This window comes from Sitodiplosis mosellana, unplaced genomic scaffold (assembly GCF_009176505.1).
Source record: "Sitodiplosis mosellana isolate CC-2019 unplaced genomic scaffold, AAFC_SMos_1.0 Smas_scaffold_2, whole genome shotgun sequence".
NCBI lineage: Eukaryota > Metazoa > Arthropoda > Insecta > Diptera > Cecidomyiidae > Sitodiplosis > Sitodiplosis mosellana.
Genome location: NW_022595245.1, coordinates 3,277,270 through 3,296,232, shown reverse-complemented (window position 1 = coordinate 3,296,232; position 18,963 = coordinate 3,277,270). Strand labels below are relative to the sequence as shown.

General features: G+C 35.9%; 2 protein-coding genes across 4 annotated transcripts; one reads left to right on the top strand and one right to left on the bottom strand.

Annotated features, from left to right (window-relative positions):
* Positions 1-77: 77 nt before the first annotated feature.
* On the bottom strand, positions 78-7,590 carry LOC129565023 (uncharacterized). The gene is made up of 6 exons (XM_055439346.1): positions 7,089-7,590; positions 4,855-4,959; positions 4,292-4,441; positions 3,917-4,076; positions 1,307-1,602; positions 78-878 (listed from the first exon to the last, which is right to left on the bottom strand). Exons 1-6 carry the CDS (start codon positions 7,237-7,239, stop codon positions 706-708), a joined length of 1,035 nt encoding a protein of 344 aa, XP_055295321.1. The 5' UTR covers positions 7,240-7,590; the 3' UTR covers positions 78-705.
* A 3,340-nt stretch (positions 7,591-10,930) lies between these two features.
* On the top strand, positions 10,931-16,112 carry LOC129565463 (aspartate--tRNA ligase, mitochondrial). 3 transcript variants are annotated; one of them, XM_055440410.1, is made up of 13 exons: positions 10,931-11,163; positions 11,459-11,543; positions 11,640-11,881; positions 12,163-12,261; positions 12,415-12,515; positions 12,594-13,248; positions 13,444-13,809; positions 13,908-14,041; positions 14,153-14,378; positions 14,466-14,642; positions 14,711-14,818; positions 15,314-15,722; positions 15,831-16,112. In XM_055440410.1, exons 1-13 carry the CDS (start codon positions 11,032-11,034, stop codon positions 15,986-15,988), a joined length of 2,892 nt encoding a protein of 963 aa, XP_055296385.1. In that variant the 5' UTR covers positions 10,931-11,031; the 3' UTR covers positions 15,989-16,112. The 3 variants fall into 3 exon arrangements, with proteins under 3 accessions (XP_055296385.1, XP_055296386.1, XP_055296387.1); XM_055440411.1 differs by having other exon boundaries at positions 10,934-11,072; XM_055440412.1 differs by lacking the exon at positions 10,931-11,163 and adding an exon at positions 11,210-11,357.
* Positions 16,113-18,963: the final 2,851 nt, after the last annotated feature.

Below are 18,963 nucleotides of genomic sequence, written 5' to 3'. Positions count from 1 at the left end.
CAAAATAAAAATGTTGTTGAATAAATGGTGAAAAATCGAAGAAAATCATCGTTAAAATACGTAACAAATTCCATAAATTGACAGTTAGACACAAAAATATAACTTTATTTTATTTCATAATATGCCATTGTACAATAAAATATACACATCTAAACGAGTGTATATATATATCAATCCATAAAATGGTATGCTTTTATGTAAATTCATTAAAGTGTTGTGTTTTTATTTAAATGGATTTTCTCATAAGTACATATCGTCATATTAACGGGAAAAAAAACTTACAACGTACAAATATATTTTATGTAGTTTATTTGTATTTAAGGGAGATTGGATGGTTTTCAGGAGATATCCACACACACATACATCATACATACTCAATCCAATGTCCAAATAACAATATTTGGATACATAAGAAAAAAAGTGCTGCTTTTTGTGCAAAAGACAGAGAAAGAGAGAAATGCCAATAAAAAAAGGTACGTAAAATTAGGATCAAAATCAATTAAAGTCGGTCAGCAGTTTTTCTTCTTATTCTTATATGCTAACTAAATGGAAATCGTTTTTCGTTATGCCATTTGTATTTTTTTTTTTCAGTATAGAAAAATTCCTTGTGTCGTCATTGATTTTCTTTTTGTTGTTTGATGCGTTGATCCAAATTTAATGTTCGGAGAGAGAAAAAATAGTTGATCGATTTTTTTCTAAAAAAATTTAGGCGCTTGTCCATCGTGGATTGATGTCAACGCCAAATGAAGAGCCAAACAGTGACTTTTTCTTTAAATCTTTAGCATCATCGGCAACAGCAGCAGCAATATTATCGTCAGATACATGATGTTGGTTTGCACGTTTCTTTTTGGCGACCATGAACCGCTTCACTGGGAATACTGTTTGAATGAATTCGAAGGCAATTTAATAAAAATCAATAAAACCTGCTCACTGTTCCGTAAAATGCAAACATGTGTTTTAAGATTGCTGAACATCTCAGCATTTCGTAAGGCACGGATATATCCGAGCATATCGACGACGCATACTGTATAATACAGCGGTGTGTGTTGCTACGTGCAGCCGCAACGACTCGACCGAATTGTGTTCGCAGCAACAACATACAAATTCCGGTCGTGTAGCAACGCACGCCACTGTATGCGTCGTCGATATGCTCGGATATATCCGTGCCTTACGAAATGCTGAGATGCTCAGCAATCTTAAAACACATGTTTGGTGAAATGTAATGTAATCACACACACACACAGCGAGAGAGAGAGAGAGAGAGAGAGAGAGAGGAAGAGAGGAATATCAACGAAATGAAACCTACCTGTTGATGTGGGGCGTTTTCTTGGATTTTCATCGAAACGTCCATTGCCGCGTGCATTACCACCACCGTAATACTGAACAGATGGCTCGATCCATTCGTTCCACCATTCACCGCTGTTAACAATGTCATCATCATTATTAACACCGTATGGCCCATAGAATGGTTTTGGATATTCTAAGGCATTTATCTCATCGTTACTGTTGCCGTTGTCATAGCGATTGCGTTGGTTTGCCTCAAGAAACGATAAAAGTGCTAGCATATCCGCTGAATTCAACTTGGTCGAATCACGTTTCAATCTACGGGGAATCATGGGAAAACATACGAGAACAACAGAAGAAGCAGAAAAAAAAGAGAGAGAGAGAGAGAGAGAGAGAGAGAGAGAGAGAGGAAAAAACACGTACATTAAATAAATGCAGCCATTGTTATAATGTTGAACCTTTATCGGATATGATGACTCAATGCGTCAACATTTGTTATTACAATAACTCTTTCTTCACATCAAGCAAAAAAAACACATTTTGCGTGATAAAATCCCAGTGGAAATTTCAGCATTTAAGTACATTGTCCTCGTTTAGTTACACAAAGTTGCTTTCATTTGGGAGTAACATTATGGCGTTGCGATTATCAAAATATCATAATCATACACCGAATTCTATGCTTTTCTACTGAACTATGTTAACCGAAGCTAGATGCCTTCTACTGAACCTAGATACCTTATTGGACAACGGTATCTAATCACAAAATATTGGATTATATCATGAATATGTCGCGATATCAAAACATGTACACTTGTTTGCAATGTAAACAGTAATGGATGGACAGAAAAGCCGATAAACGGTTCAAAGAGACGAATCTGTGAACTTGCTTATGTCTCAGAATCAAAGACCTTAGTTTTCAGAAGGCTAACATTCTTCGCCTGAAAACATTTAAATTTACATCAGAAAAACGGTCGATAACCGTTGTCAACGGCATGCAAATTAGATATTTATGATAATTCGATTTTAATTTCATTCTCGATAAGAGAGGCTTCAATTTGTTTGAAAAATTTACGCATTCCTTTTTCGTCCTACTTTTTGTTCCACAGCTGTGACGCCTAGGTTCAATCTAAATAGTTCATACCACCTACATTACCAACCGTTTCAACGGTGCATATACAGGTAATGCCGTACAACTTGTGCAGAGCAAACGGGCGGGGGAAAAGATCACATTCCATATTTTTCAATCCATATCAATATAAAATCAGAGCATTGAATCTGCTGGCTATGTAGCGCTGCTATTGCTTACGTTCTTGTGCATGCGACACACTGTAGGCCCCGCGCACCATCTCCAATTGGCATGAACCTGCACGCAAGTGGTACACACATATCTCTGTCTGCATATATTAGTTGGCGCGTGAGGCCTTAAGGGTGTCGCATGCACAAAAAAGTAACCAACAGTCGCTGTTGACAGCAGCTGTTCAACAGCAGCGCTACATAGCCAGCAGATTCAATGCTCTGTATAAAATATGATGGTGCAAAAATAGGTACCATATTTTATGAGTTGCTATGTTGCCTGCGTCGAGCAAACAAACTTGACCCGTACATTAATTGATAAACAAGATATGGATGAAATTGACATATTGAATGGCCTACGCCGAATCGATGCCAGTATGACGTGCTTTCTTTTTCTCTCTCTCTCTCTCTCTATTTCCCTCGAATTCGACACCATTAAAAATGAATGTAATCTGACATTCAACGTGATAGAATCCTTTTGTTTTGAAGCAAACGAGTGAAGATGACAACAGTCTACGTAATGCATTTCAAAACCAAAGATAATAATAATAATGATAAAACAATGGTAATATTTTCGTCATGGAGGTGTCACAGGTTGACTCATTATCCGGTCTAAGCTTACAAATGAGCTGATCTCTACATTATAATGGATCTAAAATGTATGTGTGTGATGAGCAGAGAATGCAACAGACATTGTTGCCGGTATCGTTTATTTTCAACGAGACGAATGGTTATCATCTTATTGCGCTTTTTATTTCATGGGATTCTTATGAAAATGACGCATCAATTGAACGGAGAGACTCATGTTGACAGCATACGACTGCAAAAAAAACCGACATCAAAGTTGCAAATCCCAACTAGGACTGATTCCTTGGTAGAGACACTCGTTGTGGGTATGAAAGAGAGAGAGAGAGAGAGAGAGAGAGAGAGAGAAATTCCGAAGATGAAAAAAATATCCTGCACAATTTGTCTGTTGACTTTTGATTGTAAATCGAAATTGCGCAAAGAAGCGTGTAATTTGCATGATGCAAGAAATTGGATAAGAAATTGCCATCACTTGAACCGAGAAATGTTGCTTCGGTTTTTCTTTCTTTGCAGAAAAATCGTTTTCATTTCAAAGAAAGTAATCAAAAGAACATCGATATTATTGACATCAAGGACTCATTACAATAACACGATAGAATGTTTATGTTTGTGCGATACACCATCGAATGTGCATATTTGCGAACGTATCCATCTGGAACTGTTTCGCAGAAATCGTTGTCGAACACGCAATTTTTTTTTTACAAAATAATAATTGCATAAATAGGGTTTTGTTGAAATGTGTTTTTTGACTCACCTCATGATGCTTTTATTGACGCCACGCTTACGTCGTTCGTCAAAGTAACGCGTTGGATATTTGTATTTGACTGGTAATGCCAATGGTTCATCGTATAAATTATCCGTACTCATTATGTGCTGGAAATTATCGTACGGTCGTGGATGATGGGGTGCTGAAACTGTTCGATATATAACAATCACAACAGAATGTATAGTGAAATATGTATTTTGACATGAATAATTCATGTTGGAAAATGCAAATGATTTGCAAAACCCACAAACACAAACATCTTCAAAATTCGAGAGAGAGAGAGTGAAAATGTCACCCATCTCTCGAGCTTTCTTAGTGCGGATAAACAAATCGGATTTAATTTAAATTTAAATTGATACTGACATGGAGGCTGATAGTATTGTGGATAGTCTTCTAAGTCTTGGAATTCAGCATATGGTGAATTTTCCTCAGGATCGTCCCAATTGCCGGCTGGAATGTTATTGTTGAATAGTAGGTCACTCGGCATGCCAGGCTCATAGAAATTTTGCTTGACTTCATCGAGTTGGAAACGAAACGAATCGAACAGAGTGAACAAAACCGAACGGATGAAATGAAAACGAAGGAAAAGTTCATTAGGACGGCTTTGTTTCGAATTAGACAATAATTGGGAAACAAACTAGGAAACAAAATAATAAACGTCAACAAGCTTTTTAATTGTTATTTGATGCATGAACCATTCTCTTCATGAACTTTATGAACACTCTGTTGTTATAACCAATAACAACCAACTAAAACTTTTTCATATGATTTTATATCTTCATTCGTGTGTGTGTGTGTGAAGAACACTCAATGGAACTACAACTGAATCATATTAGTTCATGAATAGGATGGATGGCTGACTGGCCGTTTTTGCTTTTTATTGCGGTTTACTATAAACTGCTTTCTCATGCTGCACATCTCATTACCTCCACGTTTCTGTGCGTGTAGCTTTGGTTGGGCTCTGTCAGCAATAATTGGGTTTCCATGTTCGAGCGATGATTGACTGCTCTTAACATTTGTTGGATGGTTCTCTATAATGATGATAGACAAAAAGAAAATGGTTCGGGTGAATATATGGAAAAGAGAGATAGAAATCCTAAAAGCAAAGGCATCACCAATCCTACGATTGCGTAAGCGAGAAGAAGTTTCACCAAGAGCGGAAAAGCAAGAATAGATCTCCGATAGAATAATGAAAGGGAAAAATCAAACGAATAAGAGGGAAAAAGGAACGAAGAAAGAAAGAGAGTGGCAGATAGAGAGAGAGGCAGGAAAAGAAAGAGTTTATTTTATAAGAACCTAGACAATTTGCACCCCGAGCAAATTAAATTGAGTTTTATTTACTTTTCTGTCGTACATCAATTCAAATTGGCTAATTCAATTTATGGTCTTTATTTAAACGACAGGATGGAATCGATACCGAAAAATGTGGAATTCTATACCATCTCTTCATGGATTCCTTTTTCCTCCTTTTTGCTTTGAATCTGAATATTCTGAAACGGCCAAGGAACATAAAAACTTACAGAAGAAATTCGTCATCTTGTTGATTGGAAATACCGCCTTGGTATAAAAGGAGTTGAAAATTGTTTAAAAGAAGTATTTAATAGAATTAAAATGTCAAAATTCGTCACATATTCGTATTTTGACCCAAGTGTCACACAATTGCCATCAATTTTTATTATCCATAAAATGAAAAGAAACGTAGAAATGATTTATTCAGTGCTATCAAAAGACGTCTTTTCCAGGCAATACGAAAACGGAATAATCATATTTTGCGTGAATGCTTCGGATAATACAATGCATTAATCAGAGGTTTTTGTGGAAAGTGCTATTGGCACAAATGACGAGTGCAAAGCAGCGAAAAGCAGAAAAAAGGGAAATGAAAGCTTTTTGCGATTATGATTCAACTTTACGATACAATCCGGGCTCCATATGGACAAAACCGTATCATATATGAGGGTATGTATTTTGTGTTGTGAGCATGGACCGTTGTTAATATGACTAAAAGCTTGATAAATTTCCATTTTGGTGTGAATCGTAAGGTTCACAAGTCATCGGAAACAATAAATACTGCTCGTATAAAAGTTTTTATTCACAGCAAATGATGATGATGATGGCGAGAAAAGTGGATAAAACGCGAATCTATACCATTGAATGGCAATGAGGCAACGAATATAGAATTAGAAAAAAAGCTTTTTTGTGTTAAACGCGTGCTCTCTCTCTCTCTCTCTCACTCTGTCAAGATGTATCTCCCCATCAACTCATTATCTTTTGATTTTTGCACATGAGTGAACAAACAACCTGTTGTTCGCCTCGAACCGTATGCATGCGAAAGCGAATGCTCTTTATCTCTCGGGTTGACTGGGGAGATATATATGCGTATTTCAACATGCCCGACATTTTCTCATGTATTCGATTTCGAAACGCGATAAAATGCCAGCGAAACTGGAGTACCCAGTTCAGGATTGAACACACAATGGAAAAATTTATTATGGGTTAAGAGACAGAGGGAAAGAAAGAAACACACACACACACACACAGAGAGAGAGAGAGAGAGAGAGAGAGAGAGAGAGAGAAAAGTCCACAAACAATTTCGAATTGCGAAGCAAAACACTTTATCCATCGTCGGTTAGCAATATGTATGAATTGATACGATTTTGTTTTCAGCGCGTTGTTTCCCTAGTCGCTTGGGTGGTAAAAGCCTAATTGTAACAAGCACACAGTAGGTGGCACAAATCATGCGATGATTGTATTAATTGAAACTATTTCCACAAACAGCAAAAGAAAAACTACTTGTTTATCCTACAAATTACAAAGCGATTCACAGGCACACAATGAGCTTGCCCTTAAATGGATTTCCAGTATTTTATAAATGGACTATTTTCATTGGAAAAGAAATGCGGAGTATGAATTGATATTGATCTCGTTTATAATTGGAATTGTTTTTTGCGTCAACTTGTAAAACTCGGGGCGTTTTTGCTTGTGTGCATAGAGACACCCCAACATCACTGTAATCCCAGTAATTCGGTCATTTATGCGGGCTCAGTCACCATGGTTTTATATGCTTTTTTTTAAGTTTGAAATTCATGGAAGATGTCGAAAAATGAAACAAACAAAAAATAGAGAAAAAAAACTTTTCTCTCTCTCTTGAGGGTACATTTACCTTTATTCAATGAGGAGGCTGACGATGACGATTCACTTTGCTGTTGCTTTGCATCAACTAACACCGACGTAGGCAAACTTTTAACAAGCACTGTGGTCGATAATAAAACAGCGAAAATGGCAAAAACGTGATGTCTAAAAAATATAGCCATTTTTCGACAGTCTCAAATGAAGCGTAGATTGAACGTTTTTTTTTTTTCACTTCGTCGTCTCTTTTTCTTCTTCTTCTTCTTGTGTCGCTGAAAGGCTCGAAATAACTTTAAGAACCTGTTGAATGCCACCTAACCAGAAATTCCAAATTTAAGCTCTTTTCTACAACTTTAGTTGGATTTACCAAAATGATGCTGTTCGCGACAAGATTTCCGTTTGTCGAGCCCAATCGCTCCGATATATGTGCTATCTATTGCGAATTACTTTCGACTGAACCAATGAACAAGCAACACCGTGCTTTTATTTCTTAGACAATTTGCGAAATCATCGAACACAAATTATAATGGACACTCGCAGAAAATAACACGCCAGATAAATTGGAGAGAACCTACCAAAAATCTCATTCAATTTTACTCCTGCGCATTAAATCCACTCAAACGGTTGCAATAGCAATGGCAACGCTGGAAAACATCACTCGAACGTGGAGCTGAATTGAGCGGAACGCGTAACATGTGGGCGTTATAATGGCATATGAAATTCGCACAGCGTATGTGAGAGTCACTGCAAAAATTACTCAAATTTTTGAATTTGTCGCTTTTTTCCATTGAAATCCGTCAACTTTAACGGTCAACGTTTCAAAGTGCAACTGTCCAAAATCGTTTTTTTCTTTCTTTTCATGCTTAAAATTCATTGTGCATACCAAGATTTACACTTACCTTTTTTTCCACCAAAATCTGTTGTCGTTGAACGAAAATATGCTTCGGCAAACAGATGAAACTCACAGTTTGTGCACAATGACCAGATTGGTGCTTACCTGCATTTTTTCGTTTATTTGAAGAAAATCACTTCGTTCTATGAAAAAATGACTTCAGGTAGAATATTGGGCACAATTCAAGCCAAGTTGTATGTTATCATACCATTTAAATATGCTTAAGAATATCTGTGTTTCCTCAAAATATTTACCTAAACATAAAGTATTTAAAAACCCAAGACCAAATATTAAAATTCGTGTTCAAATAGTCGACGTCATGAAATAAACATATTTTTTGTGGGTCTAGACTTCGTGGAGGCGATCGGAGAGTCATTAGTCTTAAAATGTTAAATAATTAACAATTAATCGTTTTTTCTTCATTCGAAGTAACAAAGAAAAAATTAGAACGAAGCGACGAAAGAGAGGAGAAAAAGATATGGCAAAGAACGATAATGGCTTACACTCGCGACCATGCATTTGAAAAGTTTTTAAACTTAGATGCATTTTAACTGTGTTTCAGTTTTCGTTTGTTAATTGTCGTTGAAAGACCTAATTTTCACATAATTCAACTACTTCTTTCTATTCAGAAGTTTAATTTCTACTGAGTTTCATTTTGTGACATTGAATTTTTCAAGTGAATTCTCAATATTAATTCAATATACACAAAAAAACATTAACAATTAACAACAACCAAACAAAAGAGACTTTATTCAAAATCAAAAATATTTCAAGTGGTTCTTGTTATAACAAAATCTAAAAAATTGTCTAAAATGACCTCAATTCTCCGTGAAAAAAGCGTGAAAGATGCACCTAAGCACATAAAACTAACCAGTTTGGATGATGACTGCTTAGAATTTCTCTTCGGTTACTTGGACTTGAATGATCTATTGAATGTGGCCGATACCAGTCGATTATTTCATACAGCAGTTTGCTTGGTTTTCATTAAACGAAAGTACCACAAGTCAAAAGTTATAATCAATTGCACCAAATCATCTCCCATACAAAAGTGCAACAGCGTCTTCGTGTGGAATCCAGTGACGGCATTGAAATTCTTACGCAATTTCGGTCATTTGATATGGGATCTTCAGTTGGACCGTATATTACTTCATCTGGAATTCATCATGGAAATAGCTCACTATTTGGCGAAGTATTGTTCAAAATCACTATATTCGCTGTCATTGTGTGGGAATTCATCGAAATTCCCATTCGAAAGTAGCGACTGTGTTTTTACGAATGTTGATAAACTAACAGTGGGATTTTGTAAATTTGGACATGATACGATGCTGAAAAAAGTCTTTCCAAATCTCTGCATTTTGAATTTGGATGCAAATTGGTACGAAAATCCACAGGCTTTCTATAGAAATCTCCCACCTGTAAGAGATTTGACAATTCAAGCGAATAAATTTGAGGAGAACGAAATTAAAGAAATGGTAAAAATGAACCCACAGCTGGAGCGATTGGAAATTTACCCGATTTACAGTCTGCAACTTATTGGATGGATAAATGAATGCTTGCCAAAACTTCGTTGCCTTGAACTGAGAGGTCTACCACAGGAATTTTATGCTGAAACACACGAACCTATTCAACTTGATCACATTGTTAACCTTTCATTGCATGTCGATAACACTCCAATTCGAAATATTCCATTTTCATTCAAACAACTAAAAAATCTTCTGGTGGTCGGTTCCAATGAACCGTTGAGGTTGAATCAAAAATGCTTGGATTTCTTCGGAGGCATACAACATTTGAAATTACTCACAATTTTGGGATGGAACGATGATGAATGGAATATTCAAAAATTCTTTGCACTCAAAAATATTTTATCGAATGTGCAGGAACTGAAATTCAACTGGATTGATCATATTACTAGCGATTGTATTTTAGAATTTTTGGAACACAGCCAATGCTTGAGGAAAATGACGATTTATGTGAAGAAAACACCAAATAAAACCATTGATATTATAAGCAAACGATTGAGCTGCGAATGGAAAATGAGAAACGGCTTATTCAGTCGAGAGTATATTATTGAAAGGAATGACGGAAAACAGTAAACAAAACTATTGATAATTTTTTATTGTACAAAGATTTATTTTTATCAACAAATGTAGAAAAAAAAAGTTATTTTCGGAATAAAAACAGAAATTTTGTAAGCTATTCGTTCTTTTTTTAAAATTTTTCTTGGTTTTTTCAGTTTTTCCTCGATGAACAAAAGATCATTTGGTTAAAATCATTTCATTTTAATAGGGTTCATCGTTATGTTTACATCAACATCGATATAGGTAAATTGAAGTCAGCATATATGGTAGTACCTACAGGTACAATAGGAGAAATGCTTCACCTGAATGAGCTCCAATTGAATGATAGTGAATTTATTATCGCAATAAGAAGCCACTTCAAGATGAAAAACGTTATGGAAAATCATTGTATGCAAGAATAAAAACATTGGAGTATGCTTCAAGTGGCTTGCTGCAAGCCACACAAATCTCCAACCATTATCAAATTTCTCGACTTCTGTCAGAAAAAAAAACATAGAATTTCTGGTTGCGAAAAAGAGTTGAATTACAAAAATTCAATTATGTATCTATCTGCTGATTGGACGTTCCACTGAAACATTGTGCCATATATCTGATTAAATGTTATTTAATACCGAAAATTGTGTTTGACTGTTGTCCCTCTACCTTGTTTATTTCGATATACGTAATCCGTGTTTCGGTCCAATTAATTAGTTCAATCAGATGTGATGCACGAATCAAACTTCGCGAGTCACGACATTGGGCTGGAAAAAAATCCTCTTTGTATTGGAAAATTTATATAAACAAAAAATCACTCGTGCGCATTCAAAATTCTCAATATCAATTCAATTGCACGAAATAAACACTCAAAATGTGGATTGTGAATGTGAAACGATTGAAAATGAAATCATCGTCAAAACTGTCAAAGAATAGGGTTATGTCTGTTTGAAAACACCGAAAACAACAAATCGATTCGTTGGTTCGCACAACTTTTTAGTTGTGCCGTTTGAAATTAGTTAATAAGTGCAAACATGTTGTTAAACGGTATAAAATGGATTCCAATGCAAAAGAGGTTAGTTTTTGGTGCCAAAAATGCGTATGCATCGATTTTGCCAGCCGTACAACGATCTATCGCATCGCTGCACCATCATCACACAGATAAGGTTAGCATTTAAAATAGTGGGAATAAATTAATTGAACACAAAACAGAACAACGGAGCTGAGGATCACACATTTCATTTCGTCAACGAAATCGTCAGTTTTGTTTGCTTAAGCGGCGGAAAGAGAAAAAAATACACACAGGCCTCATGAAAAATTCAACAAACGAGAGATACATTATTGAATGCTTGTCACAGATGTACGAACAATTCACATCACTTCATTCCTGTTCGATTGCAATATGTTTCATTTGGACGACAGTTCAATTCAGACGCAGTAACAGCTTCGTTCAATTTTCAGCACATCACTAATAGGCACTGTAATACTTTTGGCAGTATGTTAAGACGATTTGATATCAATGGAATTCCACCGAGGAAAATTCCCCGTAAGTATTTTACCCGCAATAAAATGCGTCGAAGCATTACTTACGTTTAATTATTATCAAAAAGTCCGTTCGTTGTCTAAACTTCGTGTGTTTTAGGCTTTATGAGTTCAATGACCTGTCCCAGTCGGATGCCACAATGCACAGAATCAAATTTTGTAATGGATTTGTCACCAAGATCGCCGCCTCCACCACCACGTCGCATGAACTGCGGAGAGTTGCGGGAACATCACAGTGGCACCATTGTCGAAATGCGCGGAAAAGTGAATCGCACACGTTTGGGCCGATTCATTGAACTGAAAGACCAATTCGGTGTCATTCAGCTCGTTGCACCAATGGAGGTTATATCATTTTATAATGTTAATTTTCCAAACAAATGTGATTGTGAACGTATTGAACGGCCAGATCAATTGATAAATTCGAATCTGATTAATTGATGAAATTGGATCAGAATTGATTCATTCCAGATTGATTGATCGATTTTTGTCTATTTCAATGGATTTTTTTTTCATTCATTTTAATGTGTCATTTGAATTTAAGTCGAAGGCTGAACTAAACCACTTGCTAATTCAAAGCTCATCATTTTGCCTATTGTACGATTTTCGTCTTTTGAATCTTATAGAATATAAATGTGAGCAAACGTTTCGCCAATATGCCCGTGAACACGTTCATCACAATCGTTGGCCAAGTGAAGCGACGCCCTAACAATTTGAAGAATTTTGTAAGTAAATATTTGCACGTATTTTTCAAGTTTCATCGATCAAACTAAATCATTATCCCATCGATCATGTGCAATTATTGCGAAATCAGCTCGTTTTTCAATCAAATCAAATAAATCCAAATGTCTGATCCTTTCTTTATCTTCTCATCAAAGTCGTTGCAAACGGGTGATGTTGAGGTGCATGTGGATGATATAATTCGAGTGCAGAAAGTCTATCGCCATGACTCACTATCGAATGAAATGTCAGGGAAAATGTAACGTTTTCATCTACTTGTTAAACCAATTAGAAAAGAATGTTATCAATTCGAATGGGTTAATTTTTCAAATTCCAGGCATTATTCAACGTCTACTGCGACTAATGAAAATTGTGATAAAGACTCAACTGGCATAGTGACAGCGATAACGAGTACCGAATGCAAACATGTCAACAATGTGGATAATTTGGTGCAATGGTTCTTAAATCGAAAGCATACATGCGGAAGCCTACGTGTTTCGGACGCTGGGAAAATTGTGTCGCTTGTGGGTTGGACGGACAAAAAGAATCCGAAATTTATGCACTTAATCGATGGATATGGCAATATGCAAGTACTGATCGAGAGTGATGAACTGAAGTCTGTCGTGAGTGAAACGAAAAGTAGTGATTTGTTACTGGTTCAAGGGAGAGTACTGGCACGACCCCAATCACACATCACTCACAATAGTCCAACAGGTGAAATTGAATTGTATGCAGAGAAAATTGACATTTTAAATCCAGAAACTCCATGTCTAAGTATGAATTCAACGAATACAGAGCCAATTCAAAGTGGCTTGTGTATCGAAACAGATGTCAATGAATTCACATACAGAAGCCATAATTGTGGCGAACTAAGGGAGTCAGACATTGGAAAAGAGGTCACACTCTGTGGATGGCTCGAATTCTCACGCATGAAACGATTCTTTACGCTGCGCGATGGTTATGGGCATACGCAGGTGTTGATACCAGACAATGTAAGTATAGGCAAATGCTTGATGATTCAACCAGGCAATTCATGTAAATTCATTGATATTGCCTTTATTTGGTTCGGATTTTCGAGTAATATTCATCTTTTAACAAAATTACATTTAAAAATTCCACAGCAATCGTTATTTTAATACTTCAAAAATTAGATTAATCACTGATTTCACCCTTTCTCACATTTTTAGCTTGTCGATGTGGTAAATATCAAATCTTTAAACTACGAAACAATTCTAAAAGTAAAAGGACGAGTGATACCACGGCCACCGAGTATGAAAAATCCAAAAATGAAGACCGGTGACATTGAAATTGAGCTGATTTCATGTGATGTTTTAAACAAATCCGTGGCTAGTTTACCTGTTCAAGTGCGTTCGTTTAATCGTTCCAACGAAGCACTTCGTATGAAGTATCGTTATGTCGATTTGAGATTTGAAGATATGCAACGGAACTTACGACTTCGATCGAATGTTTTAATGAAAATGAGAGAGTATTTAATTAATGCAGCTGGATTTGTTGAAGTCGAAACACCAACACTATTTCGCCGAACACCGGGCGTGAGTATTTACATTCCCATAAAGCACCAACTGTGCAAACAAATTGACTAAATGCTTTTATCATCATCATCATCTCATATCAACTTGCTCATTCATAGGGTGCCCAAGAGTTTGTTGTACCAACACAAAAACCGGGACAGTTCTATTCACTTGTGCAGAGCCCACAGCAATTCAAACAAATGCTTATGGCTGGTGCTATCGATCGATATTTTCAAATTGCCAGATGTTACAGGTAATTTTTGAATAACTCGTTTCTTATTTCAAGAGTTTTGTGTTGTTTTGATCGTAAATGTACAAACAAAATATATTGAAAAGAATTCAAAGTTTGTGTTGTAATTTCCAGAGATGAAACCACGACTGTAAATCGTCAACCGGAGTTCACACAATTGGATATTGAACTATCGTTCACACAACCTGAATCAATTATGAAGTTGATTGAGAATGTGTTGGTGAATTCGTGGCCAAAAGGATTGCCACAAATATCAAATACATTCCGACGAATGACTTACGAAGAAGCTATGGAAACATACGGTTCTGACAAACCCGATACAAGATCGACGGAATTTTTGGTGAGTGTCATATTTGAAAATGAACGAATTTTTTTCATTGCAAATTGAAGATATAATGCAATTCAAAAAATTTATTCAAAATTCTAGCTCAAAAATGTCACAAATTCACTTCGTCAAGACAATGACAATCGTAGCTTTGGAGCCTACGCGATTGTTCTACCAAAACAGACCGCTCAGCAATTGAAAAAGGCGCATGAAGCGATTGTAAGACGTATTGGAGCTCAAAGCAAAAATGTCGAACTTATTCAGTTGAAAAACGATGAGGTGAGATTTAGTATTGAAATATTAACAAATCGATTCTAATGAGAAAAAAAAATCCTACAAATTTTCAGAATTTCGAAACGAGCGTCGCTAAATTGAATGGGTCAGCTTTAGCTGAAGATTGGCATTTGCAACCAAATGATGTGATAATTGTGGCTTCAGGAAATAAGCCGAATGCAGTACGTATTTTCTGGTCACTTTTTACCATTTTTAGCACTACATGAAATTTTTTTTGTCATAATAATTTTTGACTACTGAAACGAATTTGAAATTGAATTTGAATTTTATGCTCATATTGTTTATTCAATTTAAACCAGAGGCAGTATGTATCTTTCAAAAAAGAAATTAAACTAAGATTTTGTAATTCATTATTGAGATAACTGAGAAAATCTTTTTTCTGTACAATTTTTGTTGCAAATATACATATATCCTTCGTACTATGCTTTTATTCCATAGTGTTATTAAAAGGGACAACTTTTAATGATATACTACTGCAAAGTTACTTCGATGAAATACATTTCATGTAGTGCGCAAAAAAAATAGTTTGTTGTCAAACAACAAAAAACAATAAGTAACTAAAATCTCAATTGTTTGTTTATAGATCGGTTAAGATTCATTGTGAAATGAAAATTGTTTGAATTAAAATGTATCTCCTTGTTTCTTTCCACGTCCAGCAAGAGGCATTAGGCAAGATTCGATTGGAATTGATCGAAGCTATTGGCGAAATCAAAAGTCAACCAAAAAATGACGATGTTTATGAGTTTCTATGGATAGTTGACTTTCCCTTGTTCCTGCCAAATGAAGAAACGGGTCAGCTTGAAACGGTTCATCATCCATTCACTGCACCGCATCCCGACGATATGCATCTTTTGGAGTCAGCAGACACTTTAGATCAATGCCGATCGATGGCTTATGATCTTGTTTTGAATGGCCAAGAAATTGGTGGTGGATCGATTCGTATACACAATGCCGATTTGCAACGAAGAATTCTAAATGACATTCTGAAATTAGACTCAGATCATCTTACACATTTAATTGAAGCATTAGAGTCTGGATGTCCACCTCATGGTGGCATAGCCTTAGGTAAAATTATATTTATTCAAACTGAATTGAATCCAAGAATCGCTTGAATAATTCAGAACAACCAAAATTGAGATAAATGACTATATCGAATTGATTATTTATCTACAGGAATTGACCGATTGATATCGATAATGTGCAAAACCAATTCGATTCGCGATGTGATAGCCTTTCCAAAGAGTGCCGAGGGCAAAGATCTACTTTCGAATGCACCTTGCCAAATATCAAATGAAGAACTTCAGCTGTACCATTTGAACATAAAGAAGTAATTTGTAGCAAAAAAACACCATTTGTTGTGGCTAAAAGCGTTTTTTATGAGAAAGATGAATGAAAGTGGATGTATGAAGTATTGTTAGAAGATGTATACATATATTAAAAAAAAATTGAAAAACATTTGTATTGAGTTTTTTTTAAATTTTATTTATAAATCAAATAAATATCAGCTTTGGCTTTCCAACAAAGTTTTGAAAAGATACCAAATTACATGTGTAACGACTAGCATTTGCCTTGATGTTTGACGACTAAGTTCTTGTTGGTCTTCTTGGCGCAGTTCAATAGGCATGCGTTGGAGTAAGTTTGGTCGTTGGAGCCGCAAATAGGTGCAAAATTGAATGGGCAGGCACAGATTTCTTCGAACGGTTCAGGCAAAATATTGACTTCATGGCATTCGCCGTGGTATTTGACCACTAAGTTCTTGTTGGTCTTTTTGGCGCATTTTAATGTGCATGCGTTGGAGTAAGTTTGGTCGTTGGAGCCGCAAACAGGTGCGTACATTTGGGTGCATGCGCAAATTTCAGCCTCAGCACTGTCAACTTTATCGTAACACTCGCCGTAGGATTTGATTTGTAAGTTTTGGTTGTGCGTCTTTTCGCATTGGAACTGGCAGTCGTTGTTGTAGGTAACTCCATCCGAGGCACAAACTGGTGAATATTCACGAGTACAGTGACACGTATTTGCTGGCGGAGCAGAGTATGATGGTTGCACCAAAGCAGCAACGATAAGTACGATGAATTTGCTCACTCCCATTTTTTCTAATTGATTCGTTCCTCTGGATTCCTGGTGAACTTCACGCTTAACACAGTTTTGAACTTTTAGTTTTGATGAAACTTTAGTTTTCAACTTTTCGCTGCGATGGAATTGTTCTCTTCAAATCCTTCGACTGAACTGATGATGAACCCTACGTTAACGACGACTATTTAAACCAAATTTCCGAGTGCACAAAAAGTAGAAGAAAGTGTTGTTCATCAAACAGGTTTAGATGTGTTTTGGACAGCTCAACCACTTAAGAGTTTGTATCAATTATATTTAATTGCTATCATAAAATTATCAATCAGTGCAAAAAAAGGTGGGACACTCATTGACGCGAAATTGAAAGATAAAACTAAAGCGTGTAGATTTATCATTCACTAGTTGATCTATAAACAAAGAAAATGGAACTCTATGAAATTCAGTGGCATAACTAAGAGGGAGTTCGGTTGGAAACTCGAAAGAAAATGATTTGAATGAAAATTGATTTATTCATTTATGAACGCGTTACATTTACATTAGGTGGAAACATAGATTGAGCGTATGAACTGATGAGAATATTCATTGGGCGTATTTCGATGCTTAGGTAAATGTGGAACTTGAAAAAGTTGCACGCAAAAGCGGTACATCAACATAATTTTTTCGGGACTTTTTTAAGCCGTGATTAAAACAATAGTTGTTCCGCATTTTCGTTCAACTTTTTCCAAGTTCCACGCGTCTAACGAATTTTCTCAGCAGTTCATATCAGTCACTTTGTACGTGAATAAACAATTTACATTTGTTGTCAAAGACGTAGTTTTTGTTGTTTATGAAACATTATTAAAAGTCATCGAATGATAGCTATGCCACTGCATTTGTTACAAATGGAAATCAGCTGTTGCCAATAGTGTAATCTAGAATTTTCGTATCTAGGCGCTATCCTAACGTATTAATTCCGGAAGTGTTTACTGCTTATTTTGAGTGTTTCAATGCGCATTGCGCAACAAATTATTTTACGTTATTCTTGAAATTATTCAACATGTGCACGTGCAGCAGACTTTTGGTAAACACTCGACTGACATAGTAAGAGCTCTAACGAACCCAGAATGTAAACATGCCAACAATGTGGATAGTTTGTTGCAATGGTTCTAAAATACTGCATGTTTCTGCGGTTGGGAGAATTTCGTCACTTTTGGATAGATGGATACGAATTACTATATGCATCTAACCGATGGATGGAAATGTTAAAGCATCGATCTTGAGGGATGGGCTTATTGCTATCGTGAGTGAAACGAAATGTAGTGATTTTTTGCTGATTCTAGGGACCTCAATTAACTACAGAGCTGACGGGAAAAAATGAACTATATTTAGTTTTAGCTTTACATATATGCAAAGAAAATTACGTTTTTGAATCCAAATGTGCTATATCAAAGTATAAATTCAATGACCACAGCGGCACTTCGAACAAATTTACATACAGAAGCCTCGGCTGTGGTAAACTAAGGGCGTCAGACATTGCAAAAGAAGTCAAATTTTAAAGATTCTTAATTCTAACGAATATAAAAAGAATTACATTGGTAATCCCGAACTTTTCCGTACCGTTGGCCTGCGTTGTCCGTAGGTACTTTTGGTTATTTTTTGTGAATTTTCTTGAAATAAAGGCAGTGAAAATATAATAATAAAAATAAAGTGAAAAATCGGTCACTTTAACTAAAAATTCGACAATTCTGTATGAGAGGTACCCGTAAACCGATTCTCATTGGCTTTAAACTTTCTGAGGTTTCATTTTTTGGAGAAAAAATAAGATCCTGAAAGTTTCATGTTGATCGCATTTGCAGAAGTTTGGTTTTTGGCCCTCAATTTTTTCCAAGAAAATGTCGACAAAATTTGAGGACAAAAAATCAAACTTCTGCAAATGCGATCAACATGAAACTTTCAGAATCTTATTTTTTCTCCAAAAAATGAAACCTCAGAAAGTTTGAAGCCAATCAGAATCGATTAACGGGTACCTCCATACAAAATTGTCAATTTTTTGAGGTTTTTCTTAGGGCAAGTACCCCAGGATCAAATTGAAAATGGCTCATCTTCGAACTTAAACTAAGTTTTTCGAATACAAAACTTTTGGCGTTTCCAGATTTTGATTATCTCAATTATTTTTTGAGTTATCGTGTTAACAAACACCAACGACGACGACGACAACGACAACGACAACGACAACGACAACGACAACGACAACGAC